General features: G+C 35.0%; 1 protein-coding gene across 1 annotated transcript in view; it reads left to right on the plus strand.

Moving 5' to 3' along the window:
* The window catches only part of snu (ABC-type transporter snustorr), a 106,757-nt gene that overhangs the window by 63,360 nt on the left and 16,405 nt on the right, over positions 1–26,992 (plus strand). Inside the window, exons 10-16 of the mRNA XM_089090809.1 lie at positions 2,815–3,114; positions 6,951–7,102; positions 9,380–9,593; positions 12,139–12,316; positions 15,594–15,709; positions 17,133–17,203; positions 21,454–21,542. Of these exons, the coding sequence (XP_088946935.1) occupies positions 2,815–3,114; positions 6,951–7,102; positions 9,380–9,593; positions 12,139–12,316; positions 15,594–15,709; positions 17,133–17,203; positions 21,454–21,542 (1,120 nt within the window). The remainder of the gene's footprint in view (positions 1–2,814; positions 3,115–6,950; positions 7,103–9,379; positions 9,594–12,138; positions 12,317–15,593; positions 15,710–17,132; positions 17,204–21,453; positions 21,543–26,992) is intronic.

Raw genomic sequence — 26,992 nt, forward strand, 5'->3', positions numbered from 1 at the left:
GGGGTAGTCTTCCTATTTTTACCAAAAATAGTTCCGGAATCTTCTTTTTTGTCGGCGGATAAATTAAGAATTAGGTTGATATTTCGAAAAATCAGTGGAAGTGGAAACACTGACTTATAGTTTGAGTATTAGGTCCTGATGGGTGTCGTTTTCAGAAACAGGACTTCGGAAATGAATTTCTATTTTGGCCGAAAATTTGGTTCGGATTTGCCGGATCAGAATTCAAACGTTTGTTTATCCATGCGGAACATTCTATTTGCAATAATTAAGAAGATTCCTGTATATATACTTATAAACATATACCATTTGCATTGCATTTTTATATTCAAATAGTTTTTTTTCGAGAAATTTTCGAGAAGACCAGAGAAGACCATGACATTGCTTGGCGAAACTTACCGTCTCCGGTCGAAACTTAAAATCTGAGTCCAGCCACCTCTACATGCCAGTGATTTTCTTATTTTTACTTTGACTTTTCGGCGGATAAGTTTTTAGTCATTTATCAGGCAAGGAAAAAAAACAACATATTTTTAGATCTTGATTTGTTTATTTTTTTCCCCATCTATTTATTCTTTCCCTAGTTTGAAAATTAGCTTGCTCAAGTCTTCATGCGCCAATAAATTTTCAAGGCTGAAATTATTGAAAAAAAATGTAGCAATCACTCACCCTTAATTCCCCTAATTAAAGTATATTCTTCTGAATCATGCGGTTGATATGCTGTCTAAAATGTACTTGCTTTACTATAGGCAACAAAAAATCAAGAGTTCAGCGACTTTAAAATATCGCCCGCATTTGAGGGTATTCTGCATCCGCTTAATTATTTGATGATGGATGTATTAAAAAAATAATTGATGCTATTATTAAATCGACTAATTATTAAAGATTGAAGTATTGTTTCCTCATTATTACCAAGGTGTGTTTTGTTCAATTCTAAAAGGAAGTCATTGTTAATAGTGACCATATACAAAAAGCGCAAGAGTTTGTTTTCCTAGATATTGATAGTTTGTAGTGATGACATCAATCATTTATTATAAGGAAAATATTTTAATACTAAGACGTATCTGACGCGTAATTTATGTTTTTCCTTAGGGAAAGGGGGAACCAACTGCTAAAGATTTTCTCGGACAAGACTAAAGAAAGTATCTATTTGCATCTCGTTATCTGGAGATGTTTTCAATATATTTTATACATTTTTAAACATTATAAAGAGATGCATATTCATATTGACCTTCCCTAAAGGCGACACTGAATGTAAAAGTAATTGGCAAATTTGGGGTTCTTGCTTATTTGCAAGATAATTTTTCTTCTTTTTTTCTAAAGTATGGAAACAGAACACGACTATTTACTTATTATTTATATGTTCGAATCCTCCCTTTTGGAAGAAGGCTGTCGCTATTTAATATCGTCTTATGCTGATTTTGTATGAATTTTGAAACATTTTATTTTTTACAGTGACTGCTTCAGGTAGGCTTTTTTGGAGAGGGTTGGAGGGGGGAAATAATAAAAAAACTAGTTTTATTTGATAAAATATAAACTCGTTCCGAGACAACACTGGCTTTTGTCTTTTCGTTTTTTTTTTCATTGGTTGAAAACTACTTTTATTTTGGTTCTTAATCATTTTCTTTTTCATTTTGTTCGTTTTTATCGAACTTCTGATAATTCCAATAAAAGATTCCGAGAAATTCGAGGAAGTTTAGGATTTTGGGACGGGCTAAGGCCCTCGCCCTGCGTACGCCCCTGATCAGATATATCTTAGGCCAGGGGTTGTACATTGCCGTTATAAAGTTTAAACGATTTTTTGCCGCGAAATTATCATATAAGCCTGATACACAATAGAAGCGTAATTTTATTTATGCTCCAACATAATTATGAGTAGTATTTATTGTGAGAAAACAAAATACAAAATTGATATTCAGTACCATTGACAGGATTGAACTTATGCCTCGTAATATAAAGTCACAAAAGAATTCTATTCCTATTATTGTAAAAAAGAAAAGGAGTGATAATTTCTTTTCTCTCTAATAAGTCAGGACAGCTTCACTTACCTAGATATCATTATTAGTAAAAAAAAAAAAAAACAAAAAAAAAAAAAATCTGGCTGCCGTGAAGATGTTAAAGGTAGAATAGCCAAGGGTGTTTGTTTCACAGCAGAAAAAGTTTAGAAAAATAGGAAAGATCGTCCCAGAAGGTTGTTCCCGGATGGGATGGGAAGAAGTCGCAAGGAAAGATTTAAGGAAAATAGGAAATTCTTGGGAGGGTATAAAGACGTAGGCTTTGAATAGTTTGGGATGGAGGAGGAGCGTGTGCAGCTCTGTTGGCCCCAGGCTGCAGTGAGTTGATGCTGTAGTGAGTTATTAGCATTAGTAGTAACAAGTCAGTGTATTCTCATCCTTATGTTAGGATAACGTGATCATCTCTTTGCTACCACATTTTTAGTTTCTTGGGGTAAAGGGAAAACAAAATATGAGTTTTTTTACTATAGAAGTGCTTAGACTGAACAGTTGACGACTAGCAAGTGGATCCACCAATCAGTCATTAACTGGTATTCTTAACTTCCAAGAAAAAGAGAATACGTAAATCAGAATCAGACTATGAATATCAAAGTTAGTGTTAAAACCATGATTAGATATAGGAAGTCAAAATGTACAAAATATATCGAAAAAATTATGCCTAAATCTTAAAGTAGGTAGATGCGTGATTTTGACATTTTTTCGATTTGATGTGCCTTATTTCATCGATATTTTTATTTTAAATTATCGAGATATTTGATTTGTAATAACGTCAGACTATGATTAGTGATTTTAATCCATTTTCTAGGCTCCAACAGATCTGAACAAAGGATACTGGAAGAAATCCGATGCCGTCTACACTCCAGAAGAAAAAGGGATAGTCGGGTTGACTTTCAGTCCCTCTGGTGACAATCTCTATGATCCTTGCATGCACAAGGATCAGAATCTTTTGTCTGATGAGTTGGCTCATCAGTGCTCTCAATCTTCTCGAAAGGATAACCGAAAAAACGAAACGGCTGATGCTTCACCTGTACCTGGCCATAACTTTAGACTCAATAGATCAGAGGAGAATCTTTTCCGTCCTAGCAGTACTCCATCTCTAGATCAGGTACGAACAAATAAACTTGTTATATCTGGTTTTAAAGTACTAAAATCAGACCGATTCTTTCAAATTGTTATTAACCTTGTTTTCTCGCTAGTAAAGTAACAAGTAAGATTTAAAAAATAATTTAAATTTCTTTGGATTCACTAAGTCCCGTTCATCTCATTTCGAAAAAAATAGTTTAAGCATTTGAAAACCGGTTTTCCACCAAAGGAGACCTTGCTGGCTCACAAGATTAAGAAAATCTTTTGAGCCATTGTTAATTGTTTTACGGAGACAAAGAAACTGTAGGATAGTCTAGAGAAACTAATACATTTCTAGTTTTTTTTTAGGGGAGGGTGGAGGGGGGCTCAAGGCTGTTTTTCTGCTGACATGCCAGGATGTACCATTTTGTTATCAATTTTATTTTAGTGTTAGGTATATTAATTCAAAACTTCCAAGGAAATAAAAGGCTTCCATATATAAGGCTTTCAACAAGACAGGGAATTGTCCAAAAAGGCGTGGCTTAAAATGAGGCTCCCCAGGCGGAATTTAGATGGGTCTCTGGCAGAAGGTGGGAGGAAGGGAATTTTTTGGGGTGATTTTAAAGTTTCTATAATTAACTAGCATGGCTCATATATAAAGAAGATTTTTAGCCAAAATCTTGTTGGGAAAGTCTGGTGGAAGGTGCCGAAAGGCCGCCCACTGCGCCACCTGGCGTGCATCTCCGAGCGCCACGTGCACTACACAATTCCACCACAGGTGGCCGCTTGGCACGCGCCACATGATGTGCTTGATTTCTGAAAGTTGACTGGCCCCTCGGTGGCTGGGAGATTGTACCATAAAACTCAGAGGGTTGTTGTCCTGGAAAAATGGGAGAAAGCTCTAGTTTTAAGAAGGTATATTCGAAATATCTCCAGGTTCCATTTTTCGCTTTTGACCTCCCCCAAATGAAATACCAAGATTTGACAAATTTTTCCGCGTTTTGCGAGCATTGTCTATTTTTGTATTGGTTTAGAATTTCCAGAATTTTGTGGGTGTTTACTTTCGACTATAGGAAATGGTCATTGGCAGATTTTAGTGAAAACATATCCGAAACTCCTAAAAATATTAGCTGTTTTCTGCTCGCTCTAATCTTTACTTAATTTCTGTTGAAAATTTTCTTCCATTTCAAATGAGGGATATTTATTAAATAGTAAGCCTTAAGTTATTGTATTCAGTTTTGAAACTTTGGAAATTTTTTTTTGTTAAGCTTATTATTTCTTAATTATTCATGATGTCAAAAAATATGATTGGTTTAATTATGGGTTTCTCCCTGGACTTATAAAAATTGCCTATTCATGCAAAATTATAGACTCCAGAATGGAGTCGTGTTATTATCGTTTGCAAACTTTTGATTCTCTTTGTAATCTATCATGTGATTTCTGCACTTTCATTATCATGAATTTTTTTTCAGGGGAAAACTCATTATTATTCTAGGTTCAGTAAACTTTAGATTTAATCAAACTTCGAATAACATAAAATGACTGTTCTTCAAAAATGCGCTGATTCAGAGTGACCAGATCTATACGGCTACGTCCTCTGTAGTTTTTTTTTTAATCATTTCATTTCTAGAATTTTATCAAAAGTGATTATATTTTAGTTTTCGGTTCAGGAAATGCCTGATGGAGCTAGTTACAATAAAACACAATTTTCAAGCGCCATCCACAAGCAAGGAATACACTCTAATCATGGAAGAGAGAGAGAGAGAGAGAGAGAGAGAGAGAGAGAGAGAGAGAGAGAGAGAGAGAGAGAGAGAGAGAGAGAGAGAGAGAGAGAGAGAGAGAGAGAGAGAGAGAGAGAGAGAGAGAGAGAGAGAGAGAGAGAGAGAGAGAGAGAGAGAGAGAGAGAGAGAGAGAGAGAGATATAGAGAGAGATAGAGAGACAGAGAGAAAGAGATAGAGAGAGAGACAAATAAAAAGAAAGAGAGAGAGAGAAAGAGAAAGAGAGACAGAAAGAGAGAGGGGGGGGGCTGGGGTGGAAATTAATATTTTTCAGAGGCTCTCAAGTTATGTGTCATAAAAGGAATATAGATTTCATAGATGTTTTGCCGAAAGAATCCGTATTTCTTCATTACAGTCATCGCTATGATATTGTGAATGGGGGAGAGGGCTTTCTTCGAATATTTATCTGCTGCAACCTCCTCAGTGGCGGACCCAGAGGGGGAGGGGGTGCGTGCCCCCCTAGCGTAGTCTAATTTACTTAATCAACTCGTTTGCGTTAATTAAACTTGCTCCTAACGCAAGTTTATCGGATCAACCTATTTTGCACCCCCCCCCCCTAAATGTTTTTCGAATCAACCTATTTTGCCCCTCCCTCCCTAAAAAAAATCCTGGATCCACCCCTGGTCCTCCTTCTAGGAAAGTTTTGAAAAATATATTAAAATGTTAAGGATTTGGATACGTGTATCTAAATTGCTTTTCTTGAGCATTCTAAAAAAAATTAAAACTAAAAAAAAAAATTGCAATGGCTTAAAAGGAAAGAAAAATGCATACCAAAACAAACACATGTCAGTTTTTTGTGATAATGTCTTGTAACTAAGGCAGTGTCAGGGTCGAAATGAATCATGACGTCTGCGCGCTACTTCCAAGCCGCTCCAGTCGAATGCTGTTACGATCAGCATATCTATCCTCCTTTGACGTTTAGCAGCTGAACCACCCTGCATAGAAATATTTTTGATTAAATTTTATCGTAATATTATTCACCTTCAATTTAATTTTTCTCTGTGTGAAAATGGGTGGAACTTTAAAGCAGAACGGCCGAAATGACCACGATCCCCAGCCAACCATAAATTTTATACCTTGTTAGTCGGTAATTTATACTATTGACTGAAAGTATATTCTAGTTTTTAATGGTAAAACTTACCTTTAAATATTACTGTCAAATCGCAAAAGTCACAATATCATGAATGGTCTACACTTGTAGACAGGGTTTTCAAGAGAAATTCTCGGTACCGTTACAAGTTTGTGGTTCCAGTTCCGCTTAAAGAATTACGTCTCTCGTTTAGAGAAAAATCATAATTATGCAAGACCTAATATGTATCTTCAATGGTTTGCAGTGAAAAGGAAAAAAAAGAAAAATATCTGGACAATACGTCAGGTCCTATTCGATATCTGGCCCGTCCAAATCCTGAGACACCATTCTCTGTCTCGCGTTTATGTTTTCCACAGGTTGTTTTGTGTTTCTAAGAGTTTTTCTACCTTAAATAAATTACGGCCTTCAATTCAGTATATATCTGTTAACTCACGTACATACGCAGGAACCTATTTGAGGGGGAGAGGCGTGGCTTTGAACAAAAACTGTAAATTGATGTATTAATATAGTAAGTATAAGAAAATGCATGAACAATTGAAAAAATTCAAGGCTTATTTGGGAGGGGGAAGGGTAGGCTGAAGGCCTCCACCTCGCTTATGTGACTGAACGAACCCCTAACGTTTCTTGAAGATTGTCCTGCTCTCTAAGACTTGGTTATACATGCATGAAAAGAACATAGTTTATGGGATTCGTTGCCCTTAAAGCCAAAGAGATCTGGGCAATCCAAACTTTTTTACTAAGGTTATTGGAACTATATTATGGAACAAACATTTATGTGCATAAGACCAGGCGCATAATCAGAAGCTCATTTTGCGGTCTTTTCGTTGGGAAAGGAGTAAACTAAAAAATGGTAGAAAGGATATATATTATATGACAAAAAAAATCGAAAAAAGTGAAGAAGAAAACGGGAATGGAGTTCTGAAGACCACCGCCCCCTCTCCTACTTCCATGCTATGGTCTAGATAGGACTATTCTTTGTGCTCTTCAATCAAATCTCTTTTTTTTTTCAGAGATCGCAGTCTGATAATAGCAGTGCAGCCTCGACACCAGTTCAGAAAACAAAGAAGAACAACAGATCACCATATAGATTTTCATTACCATCGGCTCACAGAAGTTCAGCTCTAATCAGAAAAAATGTGATGCAAACTTTTAGGAATATTGGGTGAGCATTTTTATGATTTTCTCACTTGGCTTTGTTGTCTAGATTAGCGCTACTCAACTAGAGGTACATACACCCGAAGGATACATGAAAGGACTTTTGGACTTGTTAGCAAGGATTTCTGGGAGTGGTTTTTATGAAATTCTATATAATTACTGATTATGGTATTATAAAGTGTTGTATTTCCGCAGCACTGTAATAGCTGTTTCTAAATGGATGCAAGAGGATCTTGTAAAATTTGAAGGGGTCCAATCCTAAAAGTGGTCGAAGACCCTTGGCTCAGGTCGCCGAATTCTGATTTGGGGAAGGAAAACTAGAAAAAAGGGCTAAATACTTGAACAATATGAAATAATAAATCAATAAATAAGTAATTTATTAATAAATATTAAATTACATAAGAACCAATATTTTTAATATCCCAGTAATTATCCTGGAAATTAGGTCCAGGATAATTTTTAAACACAATTGAAGATTAAATTAATTAATCTCATCCACGTAAAAAGGAAGACCAAGCAGAAGAACAAGTGAAAAAGAAGAAAATAGAGTGACATAGGAACAAAAGAAAGAGAAAATGAAAAAGAATAATGTAATAAGTACTATTATTTTACATTGAAAAAACATTATAATAAGAAATGTGGTGACAAACCGGAGCCCGGATAACAAACAATGCAAGATAACACATAGAGGGAAAATATAAGTAAACGACTGTGACTGCTGAAATGCTGAAAGCGGTTCCTATTCATAGAAGAAACTAATTAAAGTTGTATATTACAAAGGTACTTGTATGATATACCCCTACCTAATATTCTTCTATTATACCGCGCCTGCAGGAGTAGCCTGTCTATTGCTGCAGCTGTCCCAAGCTAGGATAAAGCGGGATGGCTAATGCAGGAAAGACAAAAACCATGGCAACACCCAATTCCCCTCTACATATCACATGTGCTGGTGAGGAAATTGAACAAGCTATTGAGTTTAAGTATTTGGGCAGCATCATAGAGAATACTGCTCAAAATAAGTCATAACTAGAATAGGAGAAGCTAACGCAGCCTTCAATCAACTGAAAATAAGATCTGGAAATCCAGGAACTATTCAAATCGCCTGAAACTGCGCTTACTCAACAGTAACGTTTTACCAGTCCTCCCATATGCAGCTGAGACTTGGTAATTAAACATTCAACAAGAGAAAAAGACTCTAGCTTTTGAGAACAATTGCCTCAGGAGGATTCTGAATATACATTGGTCGGAAAGGGTCTCAAACGATACCATTTGGATAATCACCAATCAACCACTAATAACCGACACTATCAGATCCCGTAGATGGAGGTATCTCGGACACGTTTTAAGAATGGAAAACTATCGAATCCCGAAGTCTACAGTTGAGGGGCAGCCAGTTGGAAGCCGGAAGCAAGGGAGACCTCGAAACACATTGAGACGAACCTACAATAGTGACCTATGCCGTCTGAATGCCTCTGTCCAACCAGATTGGGAAGATGTATACGTAGCAGCTAATCTCAGACCCGATTGGCGAATATTCACTGATGCCCTTGGCGCCCCTGGTGGCGCAGGAGGATCTAAGGTCTAAGGTAAGGTAATGTTTCTCTGATCCTCAATCCTAATGAAGTATACCCAAGAATGATAAAAATATAATACTTTAGAAAAAAATTTAGGCTATATATTTGTACATTAGGGAAGGGGGGGGGGGTAAAGTATAGGGGGTCTGCATTCCAAATGTCTATTATTAGACATTTTTAATTACATGCCTAATATTATATAGTAAGAATTGTTTTCTAACTTCACAGTGTCCAAATACGTTACGCCCAACGTTACGCCCTAGTGTGCAAATATATAGCCCAAATTATATATTTTCCATCTAGTCTGTCACTTCTCTTTGTCTTGTCTCACCCTAAGCTGAAAGAAACTAACGAAAAAAACTGGCTCTATAATGCGTCAATGAATGAACAACTTGAGCGGTAGGGGCTATATCATACAAGTACCATTACAAACAATATGCTTTACAAATGCATTTATTTGCAATACCTTTCTGCAATAAAACTTAGATGTACACAATTTATACACAATCATATCGTACACATACACGCAACACAGAAAGATTGCCATACACAATCATGAATAAGCGTTAAATTTAATGGTGGAAACAATTGCTTTTTATATTTGTTTTAGAAATTCAACTTTTGAGGTCACAAATTGCTTCAAACTAATATATCCGGCAACTATTAGTGCATTTTCCAGTATCCAAATATCCAAGACAATTTCTTTCTAGTGTATTTCTCTTCGTGTTTTTATTACCTGCAGTGGAAGCTATTCTTTTCTGTTTGGCCATTGGTAACGATCCCACTTACCTCAAAGTTGCTGTTGTCAATGATGAATTCCCGAATGCAACGCAAGGGATGGACTGCCCTTTTTTTGATGACTGTACCTATGAGTATTACAGTTGCCGGTTCCTACGACACATAGACAACCAAACGATCGTAAAGGTATGAAATTGTAATTTATAAATTATAATTAATTGTAATTATTATAATTATTAAATTAATTAATTAAATTAATTATTAAAATAAATTATAAATTATAATATAATTATAAAGGTATAAAGGTATGTTACTTTGACTTAAATTATCTTTAATTGAAATAAATATTTTGTTTTGATATCAAGCTAGTTGCGAAAACTTTGGCCGTTTCTGTCACATTTTAAAGGCTTAAAAAGGGGCCATAGATTATATTGATTCAATCTAGACAAGGGTGTAAAGAATCTGTCTTTTTTTGTAATTTTTCGTGAAAATTTGTTATCATAATTCTTGAAAGTCTAACGAAACTGTAATAAATACTTGGACTTCGATTTGTTTGTAAGGAAACCTAAAAAAAAGAAAGAATCAAAATAAGGTTTGGGATGACAATTAAGTAACATCAAAAACTAGAATTCTATTTATGCTCTCTACGTCAATTCGCTTTAAAAAAGCTTTTAAAAACTTTATTTTTTGATCAGTTTTTTTAGTTATTTGTTTCTTTCTTGAGGTTTTAGGCAATCAGAGGTTGAATTTAAGATTTTAGCAACAAAGCACAATCGACATGTCAAAATAGGTGTAATACCAAAAAGTGACTTAAGTGGGTATTCTTTTATCCACTTAAGAATAATTTTTAAGTCGGGCAAAAACGCAACAAATAAAATTCTGGTAGCTTTTTGATTTTCTATAGATTTTATTTTGTTTTTAGTAGACGGATAGGTTAATAGATACTGATTATTTCTCTGTCTAGTCTTTTTTATTCCTCACCAGTCATCATCATCTTGTTTACAGTAGAACTCAAGCCGAGCCCAGAGTGAAAATGTTGAAGTAACTTCTGCATTTTATTTATGATTCTTAAGAACTTTTGCTAAAAACATTTTTTGTTCCTACGCTTTTGCTCCTCATTCTAAAGGAAAAAAAATGAATACCTTCAAAAGTTGGATCGTTGTGTTGAAAAAGGTCTGTTTATGAGATAAGTCATTTGTGCCAACTTTTGGGAGCGGATGTGGGAAAAACCGTCCCCAATAATTTTCTTGGGGATCAGCCCTCCCCCCTCCAACCCTGAAAAAAAATGAAAGTGCTTTACTTAATCCGTAAAAAATAGTTTTTGGTTAAGTTCAAAATTTGAGCTCCAATACCCTCTGGAAAAAATAAACTGCTCCCTCGACAGATGGATCCCTTCAACATTCTGCTCCAGGACCAAATATTTCTTATTTTTGCGATTTTTGTTTCTGGCTATTGCGTAGTGAGTGAGATCGGGAGCAGCGCAACATGTTTATGTCGCAAAATACGCCGATATACATTTCGACATATTTCGTTCTGAAAGAGTAATAATGCATTGAGATGATTCAGCTATAACTTAGTCACGAAATTAAGATAGATTAAGTGCAAAATGATTTATTTGAAAGTAGTACTGCCAGAGCTTATGCGCACATTGGGACCATTGATGCGTGCCAAATTGGACTGGTTTTCAGCATGGTGGATACTCACCTATGATGTTGTAATATTCTTTGCTGTTCTAGAAGAAGTTTCATTATTATTTACCAATGATCGTTCCTCTCTCGTTTTTCTGTATCCAAAAGCCCTAGAGGCATATGTGTTAAAAGTTCGTTAGACTATTTTTATGACCATTTACTCAGTGAAAATATTTCTTTTCTGAATATTTAATGTTTAAAGACAAAAATGAGGTTTATGACAGAAGCTGAAAATTTGCATCAGATCTTGTACTTCTGGACGTTTTCTGGACGATCTTCTACTTCTGGACGTTTTTTTTTCGGTTTCCACTAATTATTTTATCAAATCCGTAGTAATAGTATCTTAATTATTATGAGTGTGTAAATAAATACTGCCTTTCCACATTTTTTAATTATGTCATTTAAACTATGTTTCTCTCTTATTGGTCTTTATTTTTGTTTTCTTAAAGTTTTTGTTAGTACTACCACCCTTTCGTTTCTTATTGATGATGCAAAACTAGTTGGGGTGCTCCCTGGCAGAAATATTTATCTAAGGTAAATGTCATACTCTATAAAATAAGCTTAATAAATTAAGTAATACTAGTGATATCACTGAAGTCTTTATTTTATGAAAGGTGCTCTGTCTTGGCAAGACCAGAGAAATATTTTTGTAACGGGGGGGGAGGGGTACAAACAGTAAAAAGCTAGAAGTCATAACTTTAAGCGCAGTTCCTAATTAGGGCGGCTCGATTACCAATTATTCTGTTGTTTTTACCTGGTAGGGGGGGGGGGAGGGTGAAACGGGCACAGTAAAAGCTATATCGTAATGCTTATGCTAACATATTCAAAGGTTATCAGCCCTTTCTTTATATTCAAAGGAAACGATACATATATGTATGATCCTGTGAACTGATCATGCGAGCCTAGAATAATTACCGAATAGCCTGCTGTAAGGTTAAGAGACCCTTTGTAATTTAAATACAGTTTCGCTGAATAGCCCTGCCCCTTATCATGCTAAAGTCATTTTGTCATGGAGTAGCTGTTTAGCATGATATTCTTTCCAGATTCCGTATCCGACCGTTGAACTTGCTCAGGAAGCTGCCAAAAAAGGTGATGTTTGGGCTGTAATTCATATGCCTCAAAACTTTACTGATGAAATAATGGTGAGAAACTCTCAAGGCTCAGATAGTGACATGGAAACTATTATTGGCAGTCAAATATCTGTTAACATGGACTGGACAAGTAAGTGCGTTCTTGTAACTTGTAATAAATATTATTGATACAGAAAGCTAAATCTTATTTTAGATTCGTCTAAATTTATTTCACTTTTTAGTTGTAAATCATTTCTGTCCCAATCAATTTTGGACTTAATCCTCTTTTACGTTCCCGTCTATTTGCTTATTTTATTATTTTCAAAAATATTGTCCCATCGGAGTGCTACCATTTCGACTAACCGTCACAAGCACTAAACGTCATAACATCCGTCAGAACCACTAACCGTCATAACATCGACAAAAAATGTTTTAGGTTATATAATAGTAATAAGTATATAACAGCTTAGAAACAAATTTTGGCTATATATTTGCACATCAGGGGGTCGGGGTAAAGCATCGCATATATTAAATACGTAACCTAACCTAGGTACCTTTCCCCCCTTAAATCCCAAAAAACTAAATTTTTAAAATTTTAGATGTTATGACGGTTAGTGGTCCTGACGGTTAGATGTTATGACGCCTTTCCGTCCCAATCTACTCTTTATGTTTAGTGTAGAAGATTAATGGCATGTAAAAAAAAGTTCCAACCTTTAGAGTTTAGTACGGCCTCACGACTTTAAAATCGATTTTTTCATTCTTCGGTCTTTAATTCTGCAGAAACAGTTCTGATCAAACACATTGCATATTTATGTCTATTGCTATCAAATCTTGGGCGTTGATAGATAGGAGAAGAGGCAAACCAGGTTTTTCAACTTTTTGGAGAAAACTGGGAAGGGGATACCTTTTCAAATATTTGCCAACCCTTTATGGATTTTTTTTTTTTTTGCAAGCCAGAGAATGTATTTCATATCAGTAATTGGTTCACAGTGCCAGCAATAAGATCCATAGCGACAGTAATATGAACGGTATGGCCCTAGTCTTAAGACTCACTTTTTCCACCGAATGAAATGGTTGAGACTCATTTTAAGGAAATCAGAGATAGTGCTCAAAGGATTATTTCTGCTGGGGTACCGTGATAATTAATTGCGTAATGAAATTTTTAAACAAAGATTTTTGCCTACATTCCTATATAGAGTCTCGATTATTTTTTTACAATTACCATCAAAATTTGTTAACAAGATTCCATTGTTTACACTCGTTTGCCATGTTGAGCTTCTGGCCTTTTTTAAGTTATACTGGGGAAACTTCAAGAAAAGACGACCTTTTCACCAAATATTTCTTAGAGGCTGTATGCATTTTATTTTTATTTTTTTTTCTCAATGCTGAACAATCGAAGAGCCCCTTATAATTTATTTCTTAAATGTTGAAATATAATTTTTTGGGTTTTCTTGAATATATCTGTGGTTTAACTGAAAATTCTAATAGGCTACTACTCTGGCTCACTATATTTAAGTAGTGATGGTAGCAAACTAATTGTAATATTAACATGATTTTTGTGTGTGAATTAAGCTGCAACGTTACTTCTGAGTTTGAAAGGTTCCAAAAGAGAATGAAAGCGAGCAGAGAAAAAAAGGTCATGTAATCTTGGCTCCGCGTGGCACTTCTTCCTGAATTTTCTTCATAGGGGTAATTTGTTTCATCAAATTTCAAAATTAGATCTTTAGAGGATAAAATATGAACCCAAAATATCTCATATCCAATATTTCGAGTATTTAGGATTTCTGTATAAGCTTAGTAAAAATTAGGTACCCATCAAAACTATCAGATAATCTTTTGTAATATAAAACATTTTGTGAATTTATTTTAAAAATAGTTTGTGATTCCCCAACATTTGTGGCTGTTACTATAAATAGCCACAAGGAAGTATTGTTGTTGCTAACAGAAATAAATCAACAGTGTCGACCTTGCTTACAAGACCTTAGTTGCGGAAAATACAGAGTCTTACCATTGAAAATGAATAAATAGAAAAATAATTGACAACTTCAAGGCCTTTTTTATAAGATTCCAAAAATCCCCAAGTCACATATCATCACTTGAAATCGTAACAGCTGTCGACTTAGTAGTCTGCCAAAATGGCATGTTTCTCAGGAGGATCGTTCAATTTTTTTTGTTTTGACTTTTTTTCTTTAAGTTAGTGCGTGTTTGGTCCCTTTTATTCATTTTCAAGCTGAGACAGAGACAAGGGGAGAGAGAGAGAGAATGAGAGGACAGAGACGAAGTGAGATAGAGATAGATAATGAGGAGGGGGAGGGTGCAGTTTTATAATAAAAAAATAATTATCAGTTGTGTATTATAAAATTTTTGAGAACTTAATTTTGATATTACTTTGAAATTTGACTTCTACTTGTTCTACTTGTTACCTTATAAGTTCCTTTTTTCATTTTTAGATATTAACTTAATTTGCAATTTTATTTTGGCAACTTAATGTATCGGTGCCTGTAATTTCGAGCAATTTAAATCCGGTGAAGCAGAAATTGTTTTCCTTTTTTTCAACATGTAGCAGATACTTCACGGTTGGTTTTTGATGCATTTCGGCATATGAACATGCCAAACGACTTTCGATCCACTAATTTCGTATTGCGCAATCCCAAAATGACTACTAGTTCTATAATTCTGAGAATATAAAAACCCAAACTTTCTTTTAAATAAATCAACAGTTCATGAGATAAATATGCTTGTCAGTTGTTTGATTCAATTCATCAATTTTGATTAGAAGCTAGTGAGTCTGTTTCTCCTGATCTAAAAATATTGCTTTTGCAGGTCTGTCCTTTCCTGTCCGTTTTTCGGTCTGTCCATCTTTCCTGTCTACCCTTCCATTTTTGAAACGTCGCTATGATTCTTCTAGAAATTATTCTGATTGAGGGTAAACGGGACGTCGCCAGGCGAAAAGCATCAAACACATAAAACTAAGACGAACATTGTTACATATTATTTTCAGAACTAATTTTAGCAGTACAGGAAACATACCCATCTATATTATTTATTTTCCCGAATAATTTAATTCACTTTGTACCAGGCTACTGTGCATGGTGGGACGGGGGATGTCCGGGTCTCCTAGAATCTAAATGAATTGCCAACCTTATACTTAAGCAAATATTTTTATGCTCATACAAATGATTTTTATTATTACCCCCCCCTTATCATTGTCCTTGACATAAATTCAAACGTATGGGTCTGCACAGCAGTTCTGATTGGCTGAGAGTAATGGTGCATGACCGAGTACGTATAAGAACGGGGTTTTACAGTCTAGACCGAATAAAGTTTGAATAATTTTTCTCATTTTCAAGCTGATTAACATGAAACAAACACTATTCTCTCTTGTTGGTAGGGTGCTAGTCAATTAGTTAATTAACGCTCTTTTTTAGATCAGCAAATCTCTTTGATTATTCAAAGACGTTTGATGGATGCATTTGAAGACTTCCAGAAAGATATTCTCACCACATGTGAGCTTGAAGAAGCTGCTGGAACACTTCCTCTACAGGTTATAATTTTTTCTGCTTTTTTATATAAATTATAATAATTGTAATTTGTAAATTTCACTAAAACAGGGTATTGAAAACAGAAAAAAATCTGGCTTGTTCATCAAAGATGTATCTGCCTATTGCTATGATGAAGCTAGTTAAGGCTCACATTTTAATCTATCACTAGTGAAGCGAAAAAATAGAGAAGCTAGATTATTTTCAACAAAAATCATCAAACAAATACGATACACTCCCCTCCCCACAAAGGCTCCATGTCTTGTAGAATCTCCTCGACACCCTGAATGGCTCATATGCACTACTGCTAGATTATTATTGCTTTATTTGTATTGGTAAGGATTACCAATCCTTAGCTGAGTGGTTAGCACGCTAGACTTGAAATCCTTTATACGCGAGGACAGAGGTTCGAGTCCCAGTGTCGCTGGCTATTTGGTTTAGAACCGGGGTCAGAGGTGAGACTGTAAGCTCAGCCAGAGTCGACCCAGCTCTAAATGATTACCTGAAGAAATCTGGGGAAGGTAAACAGAAAGGGTATGCGAAAGCACAGGATGGCTGGCCACCAACCGTGAAACGGAGGTCAGTCCTGCGGTAGGGATTGTAAAGTCCAATGCCGTATTATTTACCTTTTTTACCTTTATTGTTTGTTCTCATGGTGAAAACAAGTGAATTTTTTTTTTTTTATCAGAGTTTGCAAGTCAGAAAGCCATTATAATTGACATGGCCAACTCAAATGTTTTCGTTATTCTATGGAGAAGGGACGTAGGATGCGTAGCAGATTTAATAAAAAAATATACACCTACTAGTATTTGACCTGTGCATAGTCTAGCCAAGTTTCCTGAACTGTCCAATTTTTTGGAAATATGAATCTTCAGGAATTTTGGACTTAAGGAAGTTTAGAAAGCAAATAAAGTACTTGTTTTAAGGGCCAACTGAATAATGATTTTATTTTTGTTGAAGAATTTTCATTAGTTGATAAAATCTTTTGAGAATGATTTAAGAGTTTATAAAAAATAAAGAAGGAACAATTCTGATCCCCTCGAAGTTTCTATTTAACCTGGAAATCAGATTTAGTATTAAATGTCCCCTGGGCCATTTAATATGCAAGCTGTTCAATTGTTACCATGTGCATATTTGTTTTAACAATAACCGGTATATAGATAAGATATTAAGCTATAAACTCTAGAACCGTAAGGTAATATTCCTTTATAAGAACAGTTCAAAGACCCCCTGGGAAATTTTAAGACAATTCACAAAATTTCCAATGTTTGATTGTAAGAACGAAAATTTTTCGAAATTTGTACTTTTTATTAATTCTAAAAAAAAATTATCAGAAGTTATTGGCTCCAACCTAAGCGATAATCATACAATTTTGCAGCATTCCAATTTGAAATTCCTGTTTAAATATTATTTCCTTTCTTTTTCCAGTTTGTCAACCCAATATATGGAGAACCCAACCCAAGTTTTATGCACTTCATGGCACCTGGTGTTATCTTGACGTAAGTTTATTTTCTTTCTTCAATGTCAACCTAAATTAAAATAAAACTTACTAATTTCAAATCAATGAACTAACCTTAAAAAATTAAAAAAAACTATTAGGACTGAGTTAGCTTTTTGCTTATCTCAGAATTTGCTTTAGCGAAAAAAGCTGTATCAACTCAACAAGAGTAATCAAGGGATTGGTTTTATGATTGTTTAAAGTTTCTATAAAGGAAGATAATAAAATGTAAACTTTTTGCTCTTTTATTATTATTATTATTTGTTTTTAACCCACACTGTACAGAGGTACAATACGTGGAGTATCACGAGGAAATTTTACCAAGGAAATTTTATCTCTTTTATTTACAAAGAATATGAAAATTTTACCAAGTTTGGTAATTATAAACTGTAACCAGGAACAAAAACCGTTTGGATCAATTTTTTTCTAGCGTCTCTTATTCGATGGTGTCCATGTGGTATAACTAAACTTTGGCTGTATCAAATCTCTCTGTTTATTAATTAAAACTTAGATGTGTACCATCAATTGTGTTGGTATAATTTGTTAGAATGTCTTAAGTACACTTAGCTTTTGTTTTTACATTTAAAGATATTGTATTAGTTAATGCATTTCAAAATTTCTCTCAATTATTTCTATAAATTCTATAAACGTTGGCCGTTCCGGGATACATTATAATAACAATACTTTATTTATAACCTCTTTACAGACATAAAATGCTGATAGAGGAATAAACAAAGGAAAAGGAAAAAAATACACACAGACACACTAACAAAATACAACATAGGATATAAAAAAGATGCAATGAAAACACCTCTGGTGAATAACAATACTATAACAATAACAATACAATACTATATGATGCAATTAAGAGGAAAATCAACAATACATTCTCTACGCTTTTCAAACCTTAACGCAAGCTCTTCCATTTTCAACGTAATATCAAAAACTCTGTATTATTTAACAATATAAGTATTCCTGGTCCATAAGGGAAGGACAAGAAAGGGAAGGACAATATCTAAAGACCTGTCTATAGATTATAAGGCGTTCAGTCTTATTAAAAAACTTCCAAACCGGCGTGATAAAAATATATATGGCGCGAACATTGCATTATAGAGCCTTCCTAGGCAAATCTTGTCAAACTGCCCTTTTATTTTGGCAAGCATACCATAAGTCTTTCGAAGTTTTTCCTTAATAGCTTGAATAATGAGAGTTCACGTATTCTTCATAAACGCAGCAAAAGTTAGTCCCAAATAATTTAACGGATCCAAACATGCAATTGAGGATGACCCGACTAGAAGAAACTCGCCTACTCCTGAATTTGGATGAAATACCATAAATTCCGTTTTAGAAGCCTCTAAGGAAAGACCTATGTTGGAAAGACTAGATTGGACAACATTACCGGCAGATTGAAGTGAATCAAGATCTTTAGCTAGCAAAATAATATCATCAACATAAGATAGATGACTATTATCAATGAACCGATCAATCAGGAAAGGGAGAATATTTATAGCAGCTGTACGGACATCTTTATTAAATAAAGCTGGACTAATGACTGACCCTTGTTTGACCCCTCTCTTTACTGGAATACGATCAGTAAGATGAATATCAGAACGCAGGTTTACATTAAAATGTTGATACCAATGCCATAAGCAAGACAATGAAAGGGTTGACGCCGTTACGAAGGAGAGCAAGGATAGCATGAGAATGAAGGACAGAGTCAAAGGCCTTAGAGATGTCCAAAGCACACACATACAGACTTTTCTTAGCCAAACAGTGCCGATCAATAATATCCAGGAAAACAGCATGTGCATTTTGAACTCCAATGCCACTTCTGAACCCAAATTGATTGTCGCCAAAATTGCAACGTACATTAATAAACGGGAAGAGAACTTTTTCAAGAAGTTTGCTAATTATCGAATAAACAGTAATTGGCCTATGCGAACCACGAAATGAAGGGTTTTTATTCTTTTTTCTAATGCAAGTTATAACACTTTGACAAAGGGCCTTGGGCACATATTGCTGAGACACAATTACCTGGAACAACAAGGAATGGTGGTCAAAAAGGTGCGGCGTGCCGTACTTCAGATGTGCGGTCTGTAGTCCGTCCAGACCGGGGGATTTTCCCGTTTGCATCAATTGAATTTGTATAGCTACAGATGAAGGTGGAATATTAACAAAGTTCTTACTATGGTCAATATTTGATAGGTAACTATAAAGAATATGTAGAAAAGAAGACACTTAAGAGGTGGTGGGTCTGCTGAAAAAATTGACAAAAAATGAGCATGCCACTCAGGAATACTAATCTGTTCAGATTCAAGGGAGTACGAACGAGTAAGTTTAGAAACTTGTTTCCATACTTGTGGTTTTTTTCCATTTTCCAACAACCTTACGGAATGCACGTTTCGTAAATTTCATAAGTTCAAATAATACTCCAAAACGAGGCCAATCGCACTCTAACCATATATGATACCAGAAACGATGTTGGAGCTTCGCCTTTTTATGCAGAGGAAAATCCGACCAACCTTTTTTCTGAGTGTTTTTTTCTAACAGAAACTGAAGGTATTGCAAAAGATTCGGCAATTTTTAAAGAATGTACTATCTCAGCAAGATAGCAATCTAGGTCAATAGAATTTCCTTTAGACATAGAAGATAGCAAATGAAAGGGGATCTTAATCTTTGAAAGGTGCGAATCAAGAACACAATGGTATAATCAAGAGCTCAATATTTACATTATTCAAGCACTTCCTCTTGAAAAAATTGATTTGTTAAAAGTTTACTTTTTGTTACCAAAATCAGTACAGAAAATTTAAGATGAGAAACAAAGCAAAAAATCACCCGAAACATGTACTGATCGACTTGCTACGTGATGAGAGTCGGTGACCACAAAATCTAAATTAGAAGTCGACCCAGAATTATGAATATAAGTAAAATCTCTATCATTCGGAACAACAGACATATACGGCGGCAAAGAACAAATAAACATCTGCGAAAAGGGGGACGTAGCTTTTGAAAGATCGGCATTAAAATCACCACAAATCGTCAGCCTTTATCCGAAGGCCATATTCGGTGAGTAAGCTTCGACAGCGATGCACAAGCCATGGCATATTTCTGGGAGGAATTCTCATCAGGGTAATCTGTCGGCATATAAACACATATAAGCACCATGTTACTAAAATCAACTGCAACAAAAAATCACTAATATCAAGAAGCTTACATTAATACTTTTTAGGAACTACTACCATAATTCCGCCAGAAGGCCGACCATGGACAGATATAGCTAGGCAAATAAAAAACTCATGATGAGTCACAAGTTCCAAGCTTCTCGAATTATCAAAATTAAGAAGATGCTCAATAATACAAACTATGTCAAATACACCAAGAACTAACTGTAGAATGTCTAACTCTTTTCTTGTTCCGTTAATATTCAGGTAAAAAGCGTTAGCCCACATATAAACTTCGGTTATTAACGCCTCGCTTGTATTGGCATATCACTATAACCCCCCGATGCTCGTTTTTTCAACTCTTTGCACTGAAAGCTGGAGCTCATATGGCTAATACCACAATTTGCGCAGTTGATACTTAGCTCAGGACAAAGATTCTCATAGCTTTTACTATCTTAACCGGCACATTTACTGCATTTCAATTGATTAGTGCAGTTACGAGCTATATGGTCGAAACCTTGGCACTTAAAGCAATGTTTTGGTCTTTCTAAGGGCTTGAAAACTCGATAAAGGCAATGCTCAATCTTAATACCATATTTAAATGCCGCTTCCGACTCCTTTTGAACGAAAGCTTAGCTGTACAACCGATGACTGTCCAAAACGCCTTGCACCAGCAACACTTTCGACTGCGATCACAATGTTCGATACATCGAAATCTCTATCAATGTTTACAATCCCCAGAAACTCTTTCTTGACTACTCTTGAACGAATATAGAGATCCTCGGGAATCGTGGCTTTGACACTAGAAGCAGAAATTTCATCCTTCATGTGAATAAACGAGTGATTTCTGCCTCGTTCAACGTGCTGCACCTTGTCAATTTGTCCTAGCTTTACAAGAAACTCACGCTGCTTTAAGGGATTGTTAGACTGTAAGCTAGCTGGTATGTTAGACAATACAACTGGGTAGCTTACCGGCAACCCAGCTACCCATATATTTCCTTCTTATCGGAGTAATAATGCGTCTGTTTTTTAAACTAGATAATACGTCTGCCTACTTTTATATTTTAAGTTCATACTTGCTTTATTTCAGTATATTGTATTTCATTGCCGTCGCTCTCACTGCCGCTGTATTCATTAATGAAAGGAAACAAGGATTGCTTGATAGAAGTCTCGTTGCTGGTAAGTCTTTACTGGATAACTCATTTGTGGCTTGCAGTGGCGCTTTTAATATGTTACCATGGCAAAGATGAAAGGGTGAAGGGGGCAGTATCCAGTGGATGGGGTTTACAGGGTTTAACCCTCCCCCTTGAAATTGTTGTCCGATTCGTAAGAACGTAACAATAATCCATATAAACAAATTTTTGATGCGTTTTTTCAAGTTTCTTTTTTACCCTCCCCCTCTTCGAACAAAAATGCTGGACACGACCTCTCAAAGACATTGCCCTAGTTATATTGTTAAGTAGTTGATTTGCTTATTGAATAATTTCGAACCTATTTTGGGGTCGTGTGATCATTATTTGTTCTTTGGGTAACTTTTTTTTCATGTAACTGAAAAATTGCAGCTATATCCTTTGTCATAACAAGTATATGTTTCTGTACAACTTCACTTGACTCGCTCGTAGTCTCAGCTACAGGACAAAGCTCAGCAAACGTAGTGTTTTGAAGGTCAAAAGGGCTGGAGCCGTTCAATAGGGGGCGCAGTTTACAATAGGTTTTGAACTAGAAATTGCTTTTTTCTAGATGATTTTGAGAGTTTTCGCACCAACTTATATAAGTTTGAGAGTTGGACTTCGTAAAAATAAAAATGTTTTGATTTTGTAGAAATACTTACTATGAAGGTTTGCGGTTAGTTAGTCTTGTGTAATATGCTGCTTGGATGACAAACGAAATTTATTCTTTTAGATATAATGTTTCTAATTTTTTTTTGTCTAAGAAAATATTCCTATTTCTACAAAATTACTAGTTTATTATTTGCACGTGTACAAAAACGCAATGTCTGTTCACCTTATTAATTTTTCTGCAAAATAAAGTTACAAGCAGTGGAAAAACCACACATTGAAATAGGATTATTATTGTGAAGCATCTTTAAGTGGTACTTAAACGATCAATATTATTGCCAATAATTCTGCCTGTTACAAAACTATTCACATTAGCGGGAACCAAAATTTATTGATATGCTATTTCAGTCAATATTTGCTATATTTTTTTTATTGAGTTACTTGTCAATTGATCGAGTTGTGTTCTTCCAAACCGAGTGGAAATGGACATACAACCCCCAAACAGATTGTGGAATAGTGACAACAACAGTTTACGATCTGGATTACGTGACCAGTATAATTAACGGATAGCATTAACGATACCAGTGATTTTATAAGGAGCTACATTTAAACGCTAAAGGCGCATTGATGACTTTTTTGGTCTTACTATGGTAAGATGCTAGTTGACGATGAATTCATATGATACCTAAGTCTTAAACTTTCGGCAAATGAAAAAAAATGTGGATTTATTGAACTTTTGAGTGAACATTTTCTCTCCCTGGCGAGCGCTATTTTTAAATTTACGGATATAATATGACGCCAAAGCAGCAAAATATGTATGATCTTGTTTTACCAACAGTTTCAAGTGATACAATATCATGGTTGCAGGAGTAGCTGCAACCTAGTAAAGAGTGAACGTAGTAGCTAATCTGACATAATTATTTTTTTCCACCATATTTATGCCTTTTTGTCTTTTGCGGAAGGTGTAACTTTATTTGATCCTCGCTACATTATTGATTTGTAGTATCAAACGAACACAATTGTGTCAAAAAGAAAAAAAAATACTTTAAGAAAACCCAAGATGTAACTCCAACTTTTGTTAACTGCCTAACCCTTAACACTTGATGGAAAAGCTTGCCAATATCAGTTTCATAAAAAAGGTAAAGGGCACATATGCTATCTTCCTGCTTACCTTGGTCATCTGCTGGAAATTCCTGTTTTAAATCCTTGGGTAGAATTACTTCCGCAATGTTCCGTAATAACTGTCTCAAATTTGATTCCGTTGTAAAATGCTCTGTTATTTTGTTCTGTCCCATAAGCTTTTTTGTCTGAAATGTTTTTTACAACGTGAAGATTGGCTGAGACACTTTGTTATGCTATTCCGTCCCACCTACTGTTACACAATAGTTACATAATTTAAGGTATGAGGAAGAGAAACAAGTGTTTTAGATCCATTGAACTTGAATTATTCGACGCAAAAATTGCATGATGAATCTGTCCTGTATTAGGCAGTATCTTGTTCAACGTTAAATCTTTGCGCAATGTTTTTGCGTCAATAGTTAGATAATTCAGATTCTCTATTGATTCCCTCCTTTTTCATTTTTATCTTCCCGCCTCAATTGGGAAAGCATCAAAGCGAATAAATTGACCATCATCATCTTCTTTACATTAAGATTTTTGTTCAGTAGTTTTTATTGATTGAGGGGGGGGCGAAGTTTGTTTTAGAGGGAAGGGGAGGTTAGATAGTAAGTTCTTCAAAATACTTTCTATCTTAACACTCCTTCAACGGCTCGTGTGAAGGATCTTCCTGTGATGGGTAATGTTTAAAGCATAGTTCTTGCGTAATGTTTATGTGTCGATAATAAATCGAGTTCGTTGAAAAAGTGGATAAACTCCTCTTTGTATTGCCAGATAAGTTGCCCAAACACAAAACAGGATCAGTTACATCTTCTATTGTCTTGATCTACAGACACCATAACAAGTTATCAGCCCTGCTATATCGATTAAGGGTGATTGAGAAACTGTTGGATGTCTTCTTTTCCGTTTGTCCTGATTAGGACTGCTGTATGGTGCGGTTACTAATAACCTGTTTATTTCACCTCATGTCATGGATTCTGGCGGGATTAGATAATTTAGTGATATATTTTTTGGGAAAATGAGTGGTTGGGGTTGATATTTTTTTCAAAATAGTTTGATTTCTTGATTCTTCCTTTCGGTTTTATAGGTGAGAGGAAAGCTGAAATTCCAGTTGAACAAAATTTCGTTGAAATTTTTCATTTCTGAATCTCTTGTTTTCTCTCACGTTTTATTTGTAACAAAACAAAGAAGTAAATTACGGGTTCTTCTTTGATTTAGTCGTGCGCTATTCAATCCGTGAAACTTTGAGGATGGGGTTTTCCCAAGACTCCAGGCAAGCGCGTCACGGCACGACGCAGTTATGGATTTATTCTGTGTAAAAGAGCAACGGGTTTTTACTGCTTTTTCATTTTATTTGACGTAAATAATGACGGCTTCGGTTATTTATATCAATAAAAACATTTTTGGGCTATATCTTTAATTTTTAGACACATAGAACATTATTTCATTGAGATAAAGCACAATGAGATAAAACACAGTTTGAAAAACTAATTAGTTTTTGCCTTTTAAAATTCATCCCAGAATCACAGTAGAGGAGCTAGACCATCTTCAAAGCCTCAAGATATTTCTTCTGGCCTTATTTAGTACGCATTTTTTTCTCTATTTCTTTTCAGTTTTGGCCCTCTGGAGGCCTGCAAACATGTGCGTTTACCCGTTTTACCCCTTCTTTCAGGAGCCTGGGGTCAAGAATATGGAAATTAATTTATATTGCAATTTAATAGCTCGTTGATAAGGCACTTTCGCTATGAACCGATTTTGAAGGGATATAACGTTCTGGGTGTGGGGGGGGGGGAGATGAAAAACGCAGAAAATGCAAATAATATGAAACTATAGGGGAATATTTGGAATACGGTAATAGTTCTTAAGATTTTGAGAGGGTGAAAACTCCCCTCCTTGCGCAAGGCTATTTTCTTAATAGTTACGCGGAGAAAATATTGACCTACATCAATAAACAGACGAAGGGACAGTAAAATTTAATCTTTTTTCATATCATTCTGTATAAATTAAGAATTGTCAAATATAGAGAAGGCAGACATAACCGGGAAAAACAAAGACAGAATAAATCATAAAAATATAAATCAGTTTAAAATCAGGTTAAAAATCAATTATAAATGTTGTTCTCAATCAGTAAAATAATTGTGAAGCTTGCTATCAAGATGTTGCTAAGGACCGTCCTTTGATGCTAATCCTGTTTTTTAAGTTAATTTGACCCTTATACGACACCTGCCGACATAAATGCTATTTTTGTTGTGTACATAAAGTGCATGTACTCACGTTCCGCACGTTGTTACAAGCTTGCAAAGGAAAATTACTAATATTAAAGACTAATATTAAGCCCATATTAAAGACTGCTATTTCTGCAAGTTATGCACATATTCACGTAGGCCAATGCTGTTTGACGCCTCTTTCTATTCTACCCTATATTTTCTTACTTATATGGGTTACAGTTTTTTGAAACCGGCATTGTGACGTTTTTTCTGAAAATTGGCGTATTGGCATTTTCCAGTGTGCAAAAAAATAGATTGGTCACGACTTTGGGGAAATTCGTTTAGGGCCTTGATTTCGGAAATACATTTTTCATGCGAATGACGTCACAAATACCTGGAATAGTCATAATAAATTTTGCCGAAGATATATGTGGTAAATATTAAAAAAAAAACACACACATTAAAATTGAATTTAGTTGACGATATTATAGAATAATTAGTTGGTATAAATATGCAAAAAGGTTTGCCGAATAAAATATAATTAAATTAAAGTTGTTTTGTGAAAGATATAAAAGAAACTGCCTTCCTTTTCACCGAGAGAAGTCCCCTGGTTCTTGATTCTTACTACTGATTATTTACAGTATACGTTTCATTTGTATTGTTTATTCGATAAAATGATGGTGAAAAACTGTTCGTCAAAATTGAAACGACTTATACCTGAGCAAAGACTAAAAGTATACTGTTCTGGTTTTCTAAAATTCAGCTTTGACTTTTATTAAAAAAAAAAAAATTATTAAAACATATTGAAGTAGTCATAAATGGATTGTTTAATTACCAACCCGGTAAGCAGGGAGTTAAATTTGTACTATTCTACCATTGTTAAGACGTTAATTGAATGTAAAATGAACATAAATTTTGCTTATCTCACTAAAAATATTTACTAAAATTTCATTTTTGTTGCGGGTAATGCTCCCACAATATGAAAAAGACACTGCCTTTGTGATTTCAATATTTTCTCCCTGTTTACGTATATTCTTACCAAATTAACTTAAAAAGAAATTACACATACTTTAATTTAACGGTGCATATGCAAAAAAAAAAACAAAAAAAAAAACAGATAAATTGCATAATGTGGTATCATAGAGCACATTCACTGTTATAGTTGAATGGACAGGCACTTCTTCCGTGTTTCATTTGCTTTTACCGCTTAATTATGTAATGTTGTCTAGAAGTTTATTTATTTCTAGAACCACTAAAGCACAGTTTACAGCTGCAAGTCAGGACTCCGCCCCATTAGAACTTGAAATACCTGACGGGAAAATTCTGCATTTATCAAAAAAACTAATAAAGTATCTTCAGTGATTCAAACCGGTCATCCAATGATTTCGTAATAGGCTCATATTACGTAAATTTGGCTCATTCACCTCATCGGTTTGATGATTTTTCTAATTTTTCTTTTGTCCTTTTTTGATAGCTTCTTCAGATGATTTGCTCATAACCACCTTTTTCTGGATAATTGTCATACGCT

The sequence above is a fragment of the Artemia sp. Qi Xiang Cuo genome, chromosome 6 (genome assembly GCF_049724085.1).
Source record: "Artemia sp. Qi Xiang Cuo chromosome 6, ASM4972408v1, whole genome shotgun sequence".
Lineage (NCBI taxonomy): Eukaryota > Metazoa > Arthropoda > Branchiopoda > Anostraca > Artemiidae > Artemia > Artemia sp. Qi Xiang Cuo.